The sequence below is a fragment of the Hippoglossus stenolepis genome, chromosome 19 (genome assembly GCF_022539355.2).
Source record: "Hippoglossus stenolepis isolate QCI-W04-F060 chromosome 19, HSTE1.2, whole genome shotgun sequence".
Lineage (NCBI taxonomy): Eukaryota > Metazoa > Chordata > Actinopteri > Pleuronectiformes > Pleuronectidae > Hippoglossus > Hippoglossus stenolepis.
Window position 1 is genome coordinate 11,753,782 of NC_061501.1, and position 20,427 is coordinate 11,774,208.

The window sequence follows — 20,427 nt, forward strand, 5'->3', positions numbered from 1 at the left end:
CCCCACACACGTGGAGTACACGTACACACTTCATCATCTGCCACACCAGATCCAACGCGTTTCACTCGAGCGCCCTGAGTTATTGTTTCTCATCTGAGTGAATTTTCCATTCTTTCATGAGCAGTGGCGACATCTCACCACATAACACTGGGCTCTAATTAATAGTCTTTGAGTGATGGATGCTTGCTCCTTGCAATGTTCATTCACACACACACACACACAGAGTGCACCACATGTGTGAGCAACATACTCAGACACAAAGATAAAAAGCCGCGCAGCAACACACACTCAACCCCAACACGCACAGTGACACTTGCAGACCTCACACTTCAGCTGCCCTCACACATACAAGCAGCATTTGTGTTTCATTAAAGCCCCCCCGAGCACAAAGCCTCCACTTGGCGGTTAGTCGTCGCACAGACAACTTTGATGTGAGCTGCGGCAGAGACGCATTTGTTTGGCTTTGTAATAAAAACAATATTCCAACTTACATTTCATAATTACGTCTCGGCTTTCAATGGCGCGGCCTCTACCCCAGCGCCTCCCCCCCCTCCTGGCCTAAAAATATGCCTGTTAGACTCCAAGTCACCGCAACTCTGAGTGCGGCAGTAAAAAAAAGCCTGATCCGAATCAGATGGGGACACACATGAGCAGGGTAACATCACAGCTCCGACGCCTGTGGAAAGTCTTATCGCAGACCTTGGTGCTAACCTCCTTTTAACTCACTTTCTAAACCGCAAATATTGCAGAGATGAGGACGTCAGTGGAGACGCAGCGGAGCTTTTAAGTATCGCTGCATTACAATGACTGGCATTTCACTTTTCTTTGGAAGTTTCTAAAATTATTTTTTTTAAATGAGGTAGATCATAAATATATTTTTCACTCTGCCAAGTTAAAAGCTGCCATGTGAGACGAAAACAATATGAATCACAAAAGAAGCGAGTGATCCATCAAACAGAAAAATGTGCCCGTCCAAGAGGTATTGTAGGGGAATGGCTATTAAAAAGACAAATATAAGTTATTATGAGTGATGGGATAATGTAGGAGCTAGTGTGCAACAAATTTACTGCAGTGAGCTCAACGTTTCTTTTGTTGGTCGCTGTTTCCCTGCTTGTTTCTGATAAACGCATAGATACAGCAGCACGCACACAAACAGAGCTGCAGCTTGACATTTGCAAACACTCGGAAACACACACACACACACACACACACACACACACACACACACACACACACACACACACACACACACACACACACACACACACACACACACACACCACACACACACACACACACACACACACACACACCAATTTTGTATTATGACATCACCTGCCTACTTGTCTCTTAAATCTTAATCTCCAAGCAGACAGGAGCCAGAACAACAAATTCTACTTTTTTAACTTCTTTAGATAAATCTGCCCACAGCACTGCAGGGTCGGGTTTTTTTTTTTTAGTCAACTATAATAAACACAAATGAACACGTGTCCCGTATCCGCCATTCTAGATAACGCTATCCAAAGCTAGCATCCTTGTGTCCATCTACTATCTTTGCTTCTGTCTGGCTGCAGTAGACACAATACAGCATCACTGTGTCCGTTCGGCTCTCCTCCATTAAGATAATCTGCTCAGTTCATCTAAGACCCTTACGCACACCAGAAATTCGTACGCTGGCTGGTATTAGGCCGTGCTCCGCATAATGACTACTGCTAGATTTATGGTATGATCACAGCAGTCTACTTGCCTATTGGTAATTGCTTCCAGTAATACCACCGTAATAGCACAGCAATTTGCCTCTCGATTAACGTATCCATGTGCACCGCGGAGACTTTTACAGGCGTCAAATTGGGGCGCAGTTAAGACTTTTACTGGAGACGTTCTTTTCGCCATCAGGCCGGTGGAACCTTCAGAGGTGAGCCCAGCCCTTTCAAGCCTGTGCTTCAAGTGAAGAATGTAATGCTGAGGCAACCCACACCACTGGCATACAGGCTATGGTCTCATCCACCTCCTGCTCTTCTCTGACACAGCTATAATGTTGGTTTGCATTGTGCACAGGGCAACTGTTGTGTCTTGGTTGGTTGGACGAGGATGAAGGGACTGATGGGGGCGACGGGAGTGTGTGTGTGTGTGTGTGTGTGTGTGTGTGTGTGTGTGTGTGTGTGTGTGTGTGTGTGTGTGTGTGTGTGTGTGTGTGTGTGTGTTTGCTGCTGCTGATGCTGGCGTCAGGAAGTGCATGCCTTGACTGCCAGCACGGGTAATCTGGATGTTGGCCCAAGGCGGAGGTCAGCCATGTTAACGCAGCAATCAGACGCATGCAGGGATGTTGTTACAGTTACAGTCGGTTACATTACCACGGCAAGCGGTATTACTCAAGTCCTCCACTTACAATGACACATGAAAAGTTTTCAAACACATAATTATCTCCGCCAAGGAGGTTATGTTTTCCCCCCCGGTCCTGTTTGTTGGTTGGTTTGTTTGTTAGTTAGTTTGAAGCATTACTAGGAAACTGGTGGAAGGATGCATTATGGGTAAGAGCAGAACCCATTCAATTTTGGTGCAGATCCAGGAAAAATGTTTCCCTCTTTTCAAAACACATTTCCCCTGATTTCCCAGGGAATAATTCACGGATCTAAAACGAACCTATAGGGGACTGATAATCTATGTGTGTGTAATTTGGTGCTGCTTGATTGAATTTAAGAGGACTGCTGGGCATTGGCAGAGGTATGCTCTCTACTGAGTGCCATTCTGGTTCCCATTAGATTTTTCTCACGCAAAATGTCTAATATAAGGCAAGAATTCTAAAGTCGACATTATCAATATCCACAGAACATATTTGTCTTTCCTATCTGCAATAAAGTCAATAACAGCAGCTAAGCCCTTGACCACAGCATGTTAGATAGTTGGACAAAAGTAAATGTGAAGCCTTCTATATGTTAAAAGGAAAAAGACCTTTACAGAAATGTTTTTATACTAAGTTGAATTTCAGGATATTACAGAAAGTTAAGATGGTGAAAAAAAAAACATAAAAAAAACTTTCTTCACTTTCTCACTGTACTAAAACTGCCATTGTATTGTGCCTCAGGCGGCGCCGGATGAAAGAAGATATAATGTCCTCAAACAGAATCAGCCACACACAGGCATTGTTCCTCATGCACCAGACTGCTTTATTCTGTGTGTATCAAAGATCAGACAGAACTTCATCATCTCCTCATCCTGTCCCCACCAAATCTTCACTGTCACTGGGAATCAGCGAGAGTGTGTAAATCTACTCTCACGTCCTCCTCTCCTGTTTCAGGAATCATGCCAGAGTGGGCTGACAAACTAAAAAGGGTCTGTGGACTTACGGTCGGATGACTGGCATACACTGTGGATGTTTTGTCCTGAGACACGCTCTGTTACCCTACACTGCTACGATGGAAATGTGTGCATGTGAAATGGGTTCGGCTATAACCCTCAGGATCCCATAATTCACAGTAATTGCTTTCAGTGCCCTTTAGTAGAAAAGGACGAAAGCGTAGTGTTGGAATGATTTTTTTATTCATACATTCATAGAGTTTATTTTGTTGAGAAAGTAAATTTTTTGTTGCTCCAGTTGTCAATAAACAACGTGTACTATAACATTTGTCTAGTTAAAAATATATACATATTTTTTTTTCATTGCCAACATGAATGCTAATCACACTTATTTTATACACAATAGTAGATCTTGAGAATTCAGAGGGTATATCCCTGGAATGGAATACTTCCACCAAACAAGAGGAGAACAGTGGGTTTACAGAGGGGGAACTGGCTAACTCATCTCATTAACTTACCATAAAATAACTGTGTGAGGCCAGAAACAGGGTGTTTCTCCCCACACAATGAACTCAGCTTGTTTCTTATTTCAGATCAGTATAAAATTGTGGTCTCCACCGCCTAGCAAAAGCTCAAATCTGGTCATTTTCCATGGTTTTACAAGAACATGTGAGTCATTCGTTTTCAGTTTGGTTTCGGCTGTGGTAAATATTAAGCGCAGGACTAATGAAAACAACTGGGAAAACACAGTGCCATCCCCCAGTGCAGTTAAAGAATCAATAAGACTTAACCTCTAAGCTGATTTTATTTTCTCTTTTTGGAAGAATCCGAACAAAACAAATCAACCTTAAGCCGTGTCTTTGGTTTTTATAATTGTATTCAATCTGTAAAGCCCTGGCTAGCAGTATTGTAATCCATTCCAAGAAAATCTTATTATACTTTCATAAGCTCCTTATCCAGGTGCTGGCAAAAAGACACTCAGTGTGGAAAACCCTTCTGCTCAATATGGAAATGGGGATTATTTGCTAACTTTCTTTGCATCTTCTAAGCCTGCTTTTACCACGCGTCTTATTCTCCCACAGAAGTCGTAGTTGTTATGCAGAGGCACAAACTCAAAGCTCCTTTCCTGCCTCCCAGTGGATATTCAGCAATATGCTGTAACGTTCACTGTGGTTTCTCCTCGTCCTCCACAGGTTGGGACACGTAACCATGACTGATCACATCTACACCAGGGGACAGGTTCCTTTCTCAGCCTTAAAAACAAACTGCTCTCGTTTCTGTATCAGGGGGATGTTTGTGTATGAGCCGCAATCAACACAACCAGGAGGCTCGCAGCCAATTAGCAGGTGTGATGAACCCAGCTCTGCTCATCTGATAATACAGCAGGTACACCGAGAAACTACTGATGTTCATCTGAGGTTAACATATGAGCCCTTGGGATGAGAGTCATCTCATCAGCACTGCATGGTACATTATTACAGTGTGTGTGTGTGTGTGTGTGTGTGTGTGTGTGTGTGTGTGTGTGTGTGTGTGTGTGCGTGTGTGCGTGTGTGCGTATGTGTGGTGCTGGCAGTACTCATGTTGTGAGGACTTGTCTTCCTTATGGGGACAAAAAATCGAGTCCCAATAACATAGGTCATTAAATTCTAAGGTGAATACATTTTTTAAGGTTAAGTTTAGGTTAAGGTAAGGTTAGGGTGAGGTTTAGTGTTATACAAGTAGTAACTATGGTTAAGTTTATGGGTAAAATGTGAATTGTAGTTAGATTTAAATTAGGCTTAGTCCTGAATTGGTCATTATTAAGGTTAGGGATAAGGTTTTGGTTCAGCTGTCCACAATGAATAGAAGTGAATGCAGAGTCCTAATAAGGATATATACACAGACCTGTGTGTTTGTGTGAAGATCTTTAAGATGATGAGATTTGTGACATTATCTGAAAGTGTCTTCAGTTGAAAATGTGTATGATAGTCATTTGTGCAACTAAAAGTCAAATCACTTTTATGTTCAGTCTTATACACGCTTCATTATTTAAAAGTGTTACTCTGAGTATTAAAGCTTATGTATACGTTTCTGTCAGCAATTCAAATGAACTCGTCTGATACCGTCAAGTGAAATGTTTCGACCCGCCTCAATGCGTCCAAGCAGTTGTAATATCATACATTAACCACTAGAGTTCACCCTAAGCAAAAGCTTAGAAAAAATATACACCAGCAATCTCCAGTACCTCAGTGGGGTAATAAGTGTGTAGCAATGCACCATAAAAACTGTAGCTCTATTAAAAGTTAGTGACCAGAAATGTAAATTAATTCACATGGTGCCCTATTATGGTAAATAAAGAACATTTGCACTGATCCACTGATTAGCTGTAGAACTGAAAACCCCTCTGACAACATGCACCTACACAGCAACACAGTCCTCGAGCAAGTGATTGAATCCCATTGAACAGCCGACCACACGTTTTAACCTTCATGTGGACGACGATAAATATCACCTTCAGGGATCAATACAGCATCTCCATCGCTGCCAAGGATCATAAGTCATCTGCTGCATGCCTCTGGTCATAGGTGCACAGTTTGTGCCAAGACCCTCTCTCTCCAAATGACGCCCAGAAATCCTCCTATAGCGGTCATTACATTTCTCAAGGCTCACCACACGCTAGATGTTAGCATCACTTTAATCAAAGCGAGGCCGTTTAGAGTGACACTGCAGTGGTCCCCGTGAAGAGCACCGTGACCAGGCCTTGACAGAGACTCAGCCGTGACCTTGCTGCATTACTTGATTTGAATTACTGTCCTGGACCATAATGTAAAAACCACTGGGGGAATATGCCGGAGTTTCATAGCTATGATCAAGGAGGGCCACCACAGACCATCAACATCCTGCTTTATTGCTACATTTATCACCATTATATATTGCTGTCCGGGGGCCATGACGGTGTTCGGCTGATGAAAAGGAAAAAAAAGGAAACCTTGACGTTATTGTATTGTCTTCTCAGTTAGCAAAGATGAGCACAGTGATAAAGAAAAAGCTGAATGTAGTGAAGGTCCACATGTACTAGAGTGAAAATTAATCAATTAACACAATATGATAGACGTAGAGAGTTTGTCTTGGAGGAACAAAAACAGAGATTATTTATAACAACAATTTAAAAACTTGGAGCTGCAAAGACAGAGCTTGAATCCAGGGTCATGTTAGATAATTTAAAGAAAGTGATACAAAAAATCCCATGGATCCGCACCAAAATGTGATGGGTTCTCCCCTTATAACCTGAGATAACACAGCATTTGATATTTTATATGCAACACGAGCGGTTTATTAAAAAACTATAAGAATACGAATAGTAATTTGTTGCAGCTCCACTCTGTCTAATCTGTGGTCTTCCCTGCCACACGTCCATAAAGAAACGTGACCTTCTCCGTGACCCTGATGAAAGGATACTGCTAACAGGCGGTTGAGCATCAGTGCCGTGACAGTGGAGCAGAAAGTGACGGCGTTCATAGATTGTGTGACACCGCAGGGCAGAAGCTCCGAGGGGATGGGAAAGACACTGACACACTGTAATTGGTGACATGTTGTAGACAGAGGGAAGTAAAAAGAGCAAGTGGTGGGTTGTTGAAGTGCACTGTCAAAAGATTTGTATAAAAGTCGACACTTCCTAGTATTAGTGATTCAAATCATGATCGATTCTTTTAAAGAGCTACTAGTGCATTAAATCCTTATAGCAGCTGTTGTGTGTCTATATCCATGTATAACCTTCCTTTACAGGAGTGGAACCGTGCATGGATAAGTTGGAGAATAACCCCTGCAGGTAAAGACTACTACAAAGAGAAGAACAAGTGACAGAGAAACCGGGAAGGTGCTTTACCTTTACCAAACACTTCTACAACAAATTCAATTTGGCATGAGGCACGACATCCTGTGTCTGCACGTACAGTGATGAGCAACCAGACCCTCCGCAGCATCAAACCAAAACAAGACTTCCCATCATATTCTCCACTTGTCACATATTCATCCATCTCAAGTCGAGCGACACCTGTATATATACTGTATATACACACAAAGAAGCATAACAAGTAAATCAAAGCAGCTACTTTGTGATTCTCCAGTGTGTCAGAGTGAATACCTACGTGTAGACTCAGTGGCTGAGGACATCTGGCCAGACTATGTAAACAGGAAGTAGAGTTTCCTCTAACAGCTAACACACTATTCAAGCGCTCTTCAGTGCGGCAACATAAACTAGCTGCTGCTTTGCTCATGGAGCCCTCCAGTCACAACATACACAAAAAAACACATCTACACGTCTGCATACATGCAACAATTAACTTCCTTTAAAGCCGTCACATATTCGTACAAATCTAATTTTCACCACTTTAAATTGAATGTTTTACTTTTCTGTCGTCCCCTCACATTTATCCATATGCTTTTTAGTCAGTGGTGATATTTTTCATCTGTGCTTCTTCGATGATGAATATGTCTGAGCCACAATAAACTAAGTTGGTGCCAGTTTGGTCAGTCTCCAAAGATGTGAATAAAAAGTCGATTATAACATATTTGAACTTTATCTTCAAAAGTTAAAATTTTAACTAGAAAAATATCCACTTATAATTTATCCAGTTGAATTGCTGATTATTAATTCCGGAGCCACAAAGTACATCAGACACAGTTCAAATATGATCTTGCAGGTTTAGACAGAATCATGAAGCATAATCATGAAGTCTATTCAACTTAATAAATGACTCATTAAATATGAAATGATAACAGCCATTATCTTTCTTTTCATACGTGTAAGACGTTGTGTTTTACTTGGCTCACTGTTGCAGATAAACACTCGTGCACCATTCAATCAAACATGTGCTAAACCTGCAGTCGCACACACCAACATGGCATCTGCTGACACACACGGGGAGACCTTCTCTGCCGGTGTGGCTCATGAGCAGCTCAGTGCTGTACCCAGAAACATTATATGTCGATTCACACAATCTGTGCTGTGTCTGAGAGCAGGTGGTGTAAAAAAACAGGCGAACATTGGTGAACATTACCCAGAAGCTCCATGGCATCGTCCTCATCCTCCATCTCTTCCTCTGCAACAGAGGGGGCCGGACTGTGAACCGAGTCAAACGAGTCCTGGGACAACATGGCTGCCAGGAGCTTCTTATGGTGCTGCTGCTGCTCCTTCAGCCCTTTGCTCTTTGTTTCCATCTTGAGGCTGAAGGTGACATGAAGAAGAGGGAGAAGAGCTTAGGAGGAGCAAATAACGTCGTCAGGCTAGATGTGTGACGGCAGCAACTTTCTGCTTTTTGGAACAAGATAGCATAAAGTCATTTCATGTACAGATGCACAGGAGAAGTTAGCTCCTGTATTGATGATTTAATCATTTAGATAAAGCAAGAGAGGCACTTTCTGACACTGCTTTTAATCTCATACTGAACTAGAGTGCTGCTCCTTTCCAGCAAGTGTGTGTTTACATTTTATCTTCATAATCAATTATTTACCATGAAAGCTTATAGGCTCACATTTACAACACGATTTAATAACATGAGCTGCTGCTTGCACTGGATGCACCGGTGGAAACACACTATTGCTGCTAAATGCATTAGTACCTAAATGTTACCAGAAAGCTTTACATTTCCCAGGTATAAGCTGTTGTTGAATTAAAAATAACTATAAGGATGATAAGAAATCAAACAACTTCACATTTCTCTCCTCTAGTTCTGGGCATTCCTTCTCTGAAAGTGATTTACATGGGAAATTATTGAGAAATCACTAAACACCATCTCCAACACCGACACAGTTAAAAACACTGATACACTCATGAAGACTGCATTACCTCTATATTGGAGAAATTAATTTCCATATTCCAATAGCCGAGGGCATGGATTAGAGAGCGGGGGGAGTATTCATTTGATGCTAATCTCAGTTTAATGACTTCTATTTACAGATAATGGGAAGGGGTCATTAAATGACTGATATTTCTTCATACTCTCGGAATGGTAATTACATCTGCTAATATGGCAGAGGCAGGGACGCTGGTGTGTGATGCTGCACATTTTTCACATTTTTCAACAATTTTCTGGCTTTGGACAGCGAGCAATATAGATCTAACTGTTCTGTGGAGGAACATTAAAGATTCTCCAGTGGCTGCAAAAGTATTTCAAGCTAGAAATTGAAATTTATTAGTGTTGCAGAAGTGAAAAAATGTGGACAAATGCAGAGAGAAGGAGGGTGTTTGGGCATCTTATTTGTTATATACTTTCTTTTTCACTGTTGCACACATCTACATCAGTACCTCTCTATTCTGGCAGAGCTAAGTATTTTTTGAAGTCTGGACTTTCTCCTGACAGTTTCTGCGAGAACACAAATGTCTGAATCAGCTGTTCTGCACAGTTTCTGGAACTTTTTCCTGCAAAAAGAAGAGGAGCCGTTGTGACCCAGGGTTTGGACGATTTAAAAGTAATCTTAAAAAAAATTAAATAATAATAATAATCTCAGATGCTCAACTATAAACATCCGGGTTGGCAGGGTCACTTCCTCCCTCCACTCCAGCCTGATGAGCAGCAGCAGAGCTCAGTGATCTCCATCTTAAAGTCTCCTCAGACCAGCGGTGAGTTGAGATATTTTTGCACGATGTCTGTGATCTTTGTTTTTAATGTTTCCCTTTAGCATCGCGTGTTTTTAACTCTTAAACTGTTAGCGTTGCCTCCGCTAGCCACATGCTAGCGGCAATACAAAACTCCCATAGGGAAACCTCTGATTTAGTGATGAGGTTGGTGTATATGTTTTATATGTATTTATTCTGTATGGATTTTACCTTATAGCCTTGGGTATATTTTGTTTGCATTTCGGTTTAATGCTTTTGCCTTTTTGTTAGTTATTGGCTTCGTTATTCCATAAATAACATTAACCAAAGGTATTTTTGAGTCGAACTATAATACGTACTTTTGTTAATGAGATTTTGAATTACTGTTGTACAACAAGCTTGAACTATTTTAATTATTTTTCCTCATGATCTTTTGTAGGTCAAGTTTTATTTTGTACCTTTTTGTCAGATGGAGTCTACCCAATGGAGTAAACTGACCTCAACCTGAAGTGGCAGGAAAGTGAACTTTATTTTTTGTTTGTTTGTTTTGGTTTTTCCCTTTTCATTAAAATGTGGAATCCCCCTGGACCCAGTGGAAAATATATGAATGAACTGAACTAAAAGAATGAAATGAAAATGTATGAATGAAAATATACAACTGAACTGTGAAAAATGTATTTCTTTGTATTAGTGTTTATTTTTGTGGTTTTTAAATGAAAAGTGCAATACATATATAATTGAAAACCTACCTGTGTCTCGTGTGTCATGACATTCATACATTAGGCTCTCACCGGACCAAGTAGCCCGCAATAATTATCTGGCTAAATCCAATTGGCTAAAGCTACACCACACACTTAGAAGAAACAGGTTAAAACATGGTGCTTTCTGCAGCTCCTCTATTCTCTACACAGACTCGCTTGAATGTTCTCAAACGTTTTCTGGAAAACACCCGTCGGGAAAAACCTCAGCTGTCATAAAGACAATAAACATGAAATTAAAACCGGTTTTCCTCTACCACCTCATTTATCTCTATCATCTGCTTTTATTGTGTGTAATTGGTGTTCTGCGAGTGTGACGTTAAGAGCAAGAGAGAGGATATAGGAAGTGGTTCATGAAGAGGATAAAAGTTCAGTGTATGACACTGACTGCCACCGGATGATAAAGTCCCATTCCCCTGGACAGAGTCTGTCAAAACAAGACATTTCCTTAAATGTACTTCTGCCACAGTCACATCTGATTTCCCATGTGCCCCTTGGATTTATCCTTCTAGACTCCGCAGTCAGTCACCAGCACCTGTCAGCTCGCCTTATGTTCCTCAGTGACAGGTGGGCTGGAATGAGGGACACAAGCAAGACGATCAAAAAATGAAAACAAGTAAACAAAGTAAGAGGAGGAAGATGGAGTGGTTTGACAAATAAGGTCATATACATGAGAGAATGTGGGGACTGTCTGAAAGTGCGTGTGCACCAGAGGGGACGGACTATTAGGGCTCAGATGGGATTTTAAGCGAGGTCAGTGCTGGTCCTTGCCAGCGTTCCAGTCCTCATTTTTAAGCTCCTTTTTATAAAAACTTAAACTAAATCTTACAGTTTCTTGATCTTCAGTTGTGAGGCTGGGAAACCTCACTGTAACCTTAATTTTAAAAATAGACTTTCATTAATGTTTTTCCTCATCTTCCTATTTTGCTCTTTGTGGCTTTGCCAAGAAACATCTCGACGGACATGAGAGATTTCAATCCCCAAACTGAATCTGAAGAGGGAGCGAGTTCCCACTAAATGCAATTAACAGCTGATAGTTGAGATGAGTACTGACTGAGAGAAGGAGCTGTGATTAGTGTGGGGATGCTGCACCGTCCCAAACACACGGGAGCAACCCTCTCACTCTCCTCATAGGTAAACACAAAACATCTCACTTATATATATATACACACACACACACACACACACACACACATATGGAAGCTCATCAGTGAACCCACACACATCCCCATCTCCCATCTCAGGCTTCTAACTAAGTGATTTCTCCCTATAATCCACCCATACAGTAACCTAATGAGATTAGCACTGTGTATATGTCAGCTCAGGCCTGCGCATGATTTATGGGTTTATATCCGATCTTCCTGTAATTAGTCACATCGGCAGCTGCAATGCGCACAAACACACACACACACACACACAAACATATACAAACACACACAAAATCACAAGTCCAAGAGGTAGCAGGCTATTTTGGGAGTTTTGCAAAAGTATGAGTGGAAAAAAAGATTCCAAAGAGGGTGACGAATTATTTAACAGTTCAATACATGACAGCTATATTGTCAAAGACTGGCCATTTTTAAAATGAGCACAAAATTCTTTTGGCCTTGAGCGCACGGAAATTAGGTTAGCTTTAATACGAAATTGGGTTGAAGCTCTATGATGGAAAGCATGTTTGATCACGCCTTTGAAATGGGATTATCAAACCCATTCAGATGGGCATTCCTCAGGCAGCAGGAGCCACAGTCGGAAGTCTACCTCCTCCTTTTTAAAGAGCCAACAATGGCTTTGTGAAATTTCCCCAAATTTGAAAGTGACTCACACACACACACATTAAAATATAATGGCAATCACTACCTCCCAGCAGGACTGCTGTCTCCACTCCAGCAAACTTCAGTTTTGGTCCGAGGGACAGGGGGGTGCAGCATTTCCGCAGCAAGTGGGTCTGCGTCCTCTTCCTCTCGACCAACCCACTCCCCCACCACACGGGGGCGCAACACTGAGTTATAACCTCCCAAGTTCTACAAAAGCAGCACAGAAAGCATAATCAGCAAATTAACAAAGACAAAACAATGCAGATTTAAATGAAAAAAGAATATGAAAGTGGTGAATTCAGGGGAAGTGCTGGGAAATATTTACTTAACACAATGTAATTTTTATTTCAGCATGAAATTATAATGGCCGCAAGACTTTGTTTTTTACGATAAATGTTCTTAGGACGACTTCTGATGGGCAGCAGAGTATTGTCTGAGATCTGTCTCCCTCCAATCCTTCTCTCAAATACCAACCAGCACACATTTAAAACTCTGCTCAAAGCAAAGATATGTCCGCTTGTCTTTGGTAAATCCGGGGTAGTATCAAGTTCTATTGTCTCTGCATGATCAGAACAGGTGTTTAGTATTCATTCTGTCCCGTCCCACAGAAAAGCAGGGAGATCTCTGGGCTGAGAGCCAAGGATGTTGGACATGTACTGCTGCACTGAGCAAAGAGTGAAGTCCCTGTCAAAACACATGCTGTGTTTCTCATCCAGAGCCCAACATTTCCAAAATCGCTGTGTGCATCTCCGACCTGAGCAGCCAGTGCACGGTTGTGTGGGGAGAGAATTAGGGGCCAGACAAGGACAAAGACAGGGCTCAGGGGAAAAAAAGAAAAGCTTTGAGAGTAAGAAACACAGTGAAGCAGCAAAGGAGAGGGAGGCAGAGGACACGTTTACCAAAGTGTCAAATTCACATATCACTCCTATGAGAGCTCAGCATCAGAAAAAGAGGAGCTGCTCTGAATTACCAAATGTAAGGTACACCAAAAAAAAAGCATAGTTTATTGTGATAAGCGATGCTGCTGAGTAGCAAAACTTTATTGTCAGTAAGTGAAGTTACTACCTACCTGGTCGAGCTCATCAGAGATGGCAATGCCTGCAGAGAGAAGAAAACAGTTTAAAGCACAGAGAAGCGTCTAATGCTGAAATCCCAGCTTAGACTGTTTCTGAGCTTAGCAGCGAGTTTGTGAGATTAGCCGCTCGATCTTTTTATTCCTCCCAGGATTTACAGTGACATTTACAGAAAGGTCTACACTTCACTTCCGTGCGTTAAGATGTATTAAGCGCGGCTCAGTACAGTGTGAGCGTGCGCGGTGCTGTACGGCAGACACTCACTGCGGGACAGGCTCTCCAGGGCCTTGCCCAGCTTCTTGCTCTCCTGCAAGATGTGGCTGAGCTCGTCAAAGTCCCGACTCTCCCTCCAGTCCCAGGCGGGGCACTCGACTGACCGCGGCACTAGACGCGGCAAACACACAAAAAAAACACAAGAAGGCAACACAAATAAAAACAACCAGACTGAAATGTAATATATGTAAACGCACATATGTCCAAACTGGACTTTGTGACATGTCTCTTCTGGGAGCAGGGAGCTCAAGGATGAGGCCTGGGGGACAGTGTCCGTCAGTCTCTTTGATTAACATTCAAGATAACTCAAACATGAGCAGCCTATGACCCACATACAGTACTAACATCCAGCCCACGTCCTCTGGCACCATAGCTTGGCTTCTATATCATGTTTAATTCATAAAATGTTGGATTCAGACATTATTGATAAAGGAAGGAGCAACATTACTTTGAAGGGGAAGGAATTACTTGTAGTTTTATCCACATATAATATGCTGAGGCTCCAAAACAGATGAATTTGAAATAACATAAAACACCAGTGGGTTATGAAGCCAAACAAACGAACACCCCCCTTTCACCACAGACATGTTCACTAGAAAGTACAGCAAAGGATTTTGGAATAAATTTCACCCATTTTGAGAATTGAGCATACGTGTTGACAGGTGCTGAACGTGAGCATCGCTCCTCTGTTTGCATTTGCACGAATCGTGCTTTGTCAAATACATAAATGCGATGGAGAATATTTGTCAAAGCTGCTGCTACAATCTGCCATCCTCTACGCTCCTCTACGCTCCTCTACCCTGACTAAGCTCCTTGGCATTGTAACAACCAGAAACATAGAGCGAATATCTCTGCCAAATGCAGACTGGAGGGAAAAAAATAAAACTTCCGGCTAAGAGTGCCTCTGCTCTGCTGTGTGTGTGTGTTGTGCTCCTGCAGCATCAGCAAAGGGCTGTGCTGTGCTGTGTCTTAATAGCTTAGATTAAGGGTTAAGGATTTAATTCCCACAGGTGCTGTCCATTAAAACATCAGTCAAGTAGACGTGAGGCCAAAGCACATTAACCCGCTGCAGAAAAGAAAACGCCCTCATGTAGCAGTGAGTCATTTTGATCAGCACATTAGTGGAACCTCTGTGTGTTTACGACAGCTGTTGTGTTGCTCTGGCTACACATACAACCATGATGAGAAGCCGTTCTTTTGATATACATTTTTCATCAGCCCTGCACAACCAGAACACCTTTTCCATGTATTTTTTATAGGATTTGACTTTAAATGCAGCTTTCAGGGCGTCTTACGCTGAAGGGGCTGAAAGGAACGGCGCCAACGCTCCGAAACTGAAGTGCACCTCTGTGTGCCGAGTGCTGTTTACTTTATTCCGACTTCTCTTTCTCACTTGTTTTCTTTTCGCTCACTTCATCCACTCGTCTTGTTTCCATTTCATTGTGAGCGATCCTTACCGCAGCCTGAAATAGACTTGGCCTGGCAATGACAGAGCACAATGTTAAATAATTGAAGTAGTCCATTGCCCAAGCCTGATTGTCTCAAGTGTCATACTTCACCATAGCTATAGTGATTTATTGCAACTAAAATCTCCTCGTCTGCACCCATTCTCAACTGATGCATGAACTTTGCGCAGAGTTCATCTTGAGAGTGTGGAGCAGCAGTGAACAAAAAGTAGCACTTCATAATGAACTCATCAGAACGGCTATAGGAGGCAGGAGGGAGGATGGCGGACTATACACTGTGACTAACTTTAATTAGATACAATTATATCAAATTAAAAATGGAGATTAAAGTCAACGAAGCATGTAATTGGGATACAAGCGATACAACAGGTATCAAACGTGTGCAGGTTCATATTTTGTGTGCGTGTGTTTATGTGTGAGATCACCAAAAAGTGGGAAACCTTTCTGATGAGTGCAGATGGCGTAGAAGTAAATAAAAAACTTACGAGACTTTGATTCTGGTGAAGGAGGAGAGATACTCGACATGGCCAGGTCGCTCTTGGATTTCTTGGGTTTCTTTGGGTGAATTTGCCATGGCTTCTCATAGCTGCTGTACTCCCTTCGAGGGTTTTTGCTTTCTGTTGGTAGGAATAGTCACAATTAGCGTCCAGAGCACAGTCTTAGAAAGTGTAGATGCACAGAAGGTTTACTCCCAAAGCCCCGTTGTCTATGATGCAGACTATCGGCTGTTTTAACTTACTATTTACCATAACCTGTGGATAGTGTAGGGAGGAGTAGGTACAATGATAAATGCCTCATTCTACATGCATGTGCACATTTTGCATGCTTGCAGGCGTGAGTACCATTTCATCGATGGTGCGTTACTGACCTGGGGAGCTCTGTGCCCACAATGCTGCGGAGCCAGAGAGAGCTCTGTGCAGCTTGCCGGGGCTGCCTTGCTTGGTCTGCAGGTGATCAATGAGAAAAGGGATTGGATGGTCTGGGGTCTCAGTTATCAATTTGGTCATCAACTCCTACAGGAGCAGAGCAAAGCAGAGGGCAGTTAGACAAAAGAGCGTTTGGCCAGTGGCGTATCCAGCATGTTCAAGCAGAGATAATCAATCCCATAGAAGATTGAGAAGTCCTGTTTTGTAGTTGACTTCACTATCAAGGGAGAGTGCATGAAAACAATTGGCCAGTGTGGTGAGATAATCCCTGTGTCTTCAATAATCCCCGTGCCTTCAATTTGCTACGGTGTCAACATCCTAAAAAATCCAAAAAGTCCGGGCAAACAAGAGAACAGCGTTTCCCCAAAGATGGAGAGCTCTTCCCTTTTGTATCAATTAGCAGCAAACATGTCAGAGAGCTCCATCACGATGAGTCCTTCAAGACACGAGGACGAACGAGCAAACAAACACTGCAGAGTTATTCAGTGCATCTTTAAAGATAAGCCATTCCCCGATGTTTCATGGGCATGAGCAGCATGTGTTTTATGTAAGAACAGACAGAAAGACAGACATAGGAAAGACCCATCGGCTCATTCATAGTCTTAAATTATGATTTCTGTAATGGGAATAATCAAGTTACCTCAATGAAGAAAAAGACACAATCATTTTTATTCTCACTGGGGGAAAACTGAGAATAAAAGGCAGAAAATAGGTTTTGATCTTGATTCATTGGTAAATTACTAAAAGACAGGTAAAGCAGTGGAAAAGTTATTTTATTATAAGGAAATGAGACACTGAAGACCAGGGGGCTGGGGGAATTGGAGAAGTGCAGAGGGTGGAGAAGAAGGAAAGCACACAGGGAGTCACAGTAACAGGTGCTGGGGGCAGAGGCCACATCTTACGCCGCATGCTGATTTGAAATCTGTCAAGTGCATGATGGGAATCTGGTATCAAATGCGCCAATCATGTCATAACTAATCACGTCCTATCTCTGAGCTTTGCCGACTCATAAGTAAAAAACAAATTCAGTTATAAACTTGGTAACGCAACATTCGACAGAAATCTAAAAATAATTACGGCACCAAAGCAACTTTTCTTTCATGTCGACTGGAGGGAAATACAGATGCCTCTGAAGCTGGTGTTTGAAGTGAACTGGGCATATGTGAGAGTGTGTGTGTGTGTGTGTGTGTGACATGATATGGAATGAGTAGGAACTCGGTTTGACCAGTTTAAACCAGTCACAGCAGCCGTGGCAGCTGACTTCAGGGTGACGACTGCAGAGAAGAAAGTCATTAGTAGACTGCAGTGAATTGGCAGTAATGTATGGATGAAAAGTGTGTGTGTGTGTGTTTGTGTGTGTGTGTGCGTGCGTGTGTTAGATTTACGTGTTTAATTGCAGCAACACAAAGTCATGTAGTCCTAAGCTCTGGTGGCTGGTGCAGGTTTGCCCTTGTGGACCTGCTCATGTATCTGCATGTTTTTTTTCAGTAGGTGGGGGGTGGCTTCAGGGAGGCAGCCTGTGTGTGTGTGTGTGTGTGTGTGTGTGTGTGTGTGTGTTTGTGTGTTTGTGTGTTAGCCAGCCTTGGCTGCACTGTGTGTGCTCAGAAAGCTAATCAGGTAAATGGTCAGGGGGAAATTCCTGCTCGGTCCCAGTGTCTACAGCAGCTCTGACAGCAAGCAGCGTGTGTAGAAACAAACAGGGGTCGCACTGCAATGTTTCACTGCCGACTACAGGTCCGACAATAGAGGGAATCCACTCCTCTGAAGAGAAAGAGTCCTGTGAGGAAATCCTTTAAGAGAATTTTCAGCACAGTAGGAGTTTAGTTCAGCATATCCTCAAAACTGCAATGGATTTGTGAGGCGTGTGAAACAATTAGAAACCACCAACAGTGCAAAGACGTCGAAGTTGTAATTACTGCTGAGGGTGATTTAACCAACCTTCCAACAGGACGTCTATAAATGAGGATTGTAATTTGGTGGAAGACGCAGGAAGTCAAACTAGCAGATCTCTGTTCACTTCCCAGGGTTTCAACGTCTTAATCGTTTTTTAGGGAGATGGGGGGGTAATAAGGCAGAAGTGCAGCTCTTTTTAAGGATGACTATTAGATGGTGGTTTTTCAGGATTGCGCTTCCCAGTGGAAAGTGCACGAGTTCTTCTACTGGGATCAGATTCTAATTATAAACCAAGGTACATGTTTATTCTCAGCAGTGCTTTGACTTTGACACACCTTACAATACTGTAAGGTTGGATGAAGAGCTCCCTGATGCTTTAACGTGGTATGAAAATCTAATGTCCATCTTCCCTGCTGCAACAAACATGAAGAGTAGTAGAGCTCACCAGTGTGGTTCAAGGAGTAAAAATCCCATTCATTTAAGAGATTTTAATTATCAGCCATAATATAGGAAGTATCCAGGGTAGACTTACCACAAGCTAAAAGACTGTGAAACAATGTTTTATGCTACTTTATATGCCAAAAGTCCATATGAGATAATTTATTTAAAGGAGGAGTAACACACTACCGACAATCCTCATGTGTAGGAACTATAACACTGGTGGTAGCCCAGCGTTACCATGGAAATCGGCTTAACACAACCACGTAAATCATGTCTGCCACGAACGGATCGATCTTCAGAGAAGAGGCAGCACATGTGGGTACATCTGCATTTCGCCCATCTCTGTACCGACAGTAGAGTGACTGCTTATGCTGCAGGGTGTTTTACATCCATGACGGAGGAGCTAATGCCCCATTGTGTCCCTCAATCTCCAATAAACATCCGAAAAATGTAAGCAACCGGCGGCACTGAATCTGCACGGGGGATTTGCGTACATTACATAACTCGCATATCGAGCCGAGCAAGGTAACTGTATCTGACACTTTCAATTTCTATGGTAATGTTGTGATTTAAAACCATGAGTCCTGTTTAATAAGCCCGTGCAGTTTGACTGGTGGGCATATTTTGCTTGACAGGAGCCAGAGTAAGATGTGGAGGAAAAATTGGGTCAACATTTTCTGTATTCAAGTAGACTTTAATGTTATTTGGCTCTAATGGAAAATGAAAAATGCATCAGCAGAGCAGCATCCTTAGCGTGTGTGTGTGTGTGTGTGTGTGTGTGTGTGTGTGTGTGTGTGTGTGTGTGTGTGTGTGTGTGTGTGTGTGTGTGTGTGTGTGTGTGTGTGTGTGAGAAAGAGATGGGAGTCACAGCCTTGGCCTCACTGTTCAATAAGCAGGGCAACAGGTAGCAGGAGCGACCGAGACGTGCAGTCCATATCTTTGCAGATCTGTTGTCGGAGCGAGATATCTGCGCGCCCCAGGCAGTTGGGTTTGGCGGTTGGTAATCGACAAGCTGTCAGCCAGCCAAGAGACACCACCGTGTCCTTGGAAGCTCTCAAGGTCTCCCCGGGGACGGTGACAATCATGATACTCTCGCCGACACGCCTTCTGCATCGCTGCAACTTAAACAAACTTTTCCCCCCAAAGTAGTGTGAGGAAGGAGAGGTCAGCAATCAGGGAAAGTTCTGAAGGGCTTTCACGGGTGATAGATTGAAGGGCGGAGGGAGAGACGTCCACAGAGTTTAACGATGACAGAGACCATCCATCCTGCTTAAGTGTCATTATGAGGATAACAAATCTTCCCAGCCTTCAGGGGTTCTTTTCTATTTTCGAACATGGGAACTCTTTGCGGGAATCGAAGACGGCATCACGAAGAAAGTGCAAAGTTAAATAAAAAGGCAGATTGAAAACTAAAATGATATTTATCGACAGAGTTGATGCAGCTAAGCCCTGGGATTTGAGTGACTTCACTGGAGCTTTACCCTTTCTTTGTCAAATGATGGATTTCCACCTCAGCTGTTGCAGCCACAACACTTAAAATGCTCAGGACACATTTCTACGACGTCTGTGTTCCTGAAACGAAAGTGTGAGCTAATAGATTGTATATTACAAGATAAATAGAGGGTGATTACAGCATGTAAGACAATATATTTTACCATCACCAGCAGCACAATCTGAATTACAACCAATCAGCTTTTGGAGCTTGGTCTCTGATCAGCTATAAAACCTGACTTTTTTTCTTCACCACTTGTCCTTGTGTAAAAAACATTTAAAAGGCAGCAACAGCTCTTCCCAGACTCCCGAGAGGGCACTGATTTACAGTACCTGCCATTTGTCAGTGAAATATGGGAATGCAAAGTCACATCACCAGGGTATTTAAGGTGACGCCTGCGCGTCCGTCCACTGAGCTTCA

General features: G+C 42.6%; 1 protein-coding gene across 4 annotated transcripts in view; it reads right to left on the bottom strand.

The window, feature by feature from the left end:
• Positions 1–20,427, bottom strand: part of c19h8orf34 (chromosome 19 C8orf34 homolog) — a 54,601-nt gene that overhangs the window by 26,272 nt on the left and 7,902 nt on the right. For 3 of the 4 annotated variants that reach the window (XR_004694142.2, XM_035141875.2, XM_035141873.2), the window contains exons 2-7: positions 16,124–16,268; positions 15,741–15,872; positions 13,781–13,900; positions 13,513–13,541; positions 12,487–12,650; positions 8,337–8,503 (exon numbers count right to left, since the gene is read on the bottom strand). Coding sequence is in view for 2 of the 4 variants with exons in the window: in XM_035141875.2 (XP_034997766.1) it covers positions 8,337–8,503; positions 12,487–12,650; positions 13,513–13,541; positions 13,781–13,900; positions 15,741–15,872; positions 16,124–16,268 (757 nt within the window). In the remaining 2 variants the exon portion in view is untranslated. The remainder of the gene's footprint in view (positions 1–8,336; positions 8,504–12,486; positions 12,651–13,512; positions 13,542–13,780; positions 13,901–15,740; positions 15,873–16,123; positions 16,269–20,427) is intronic. The other variant, XR_004694143.2, reaches the window with a different exon arrangement.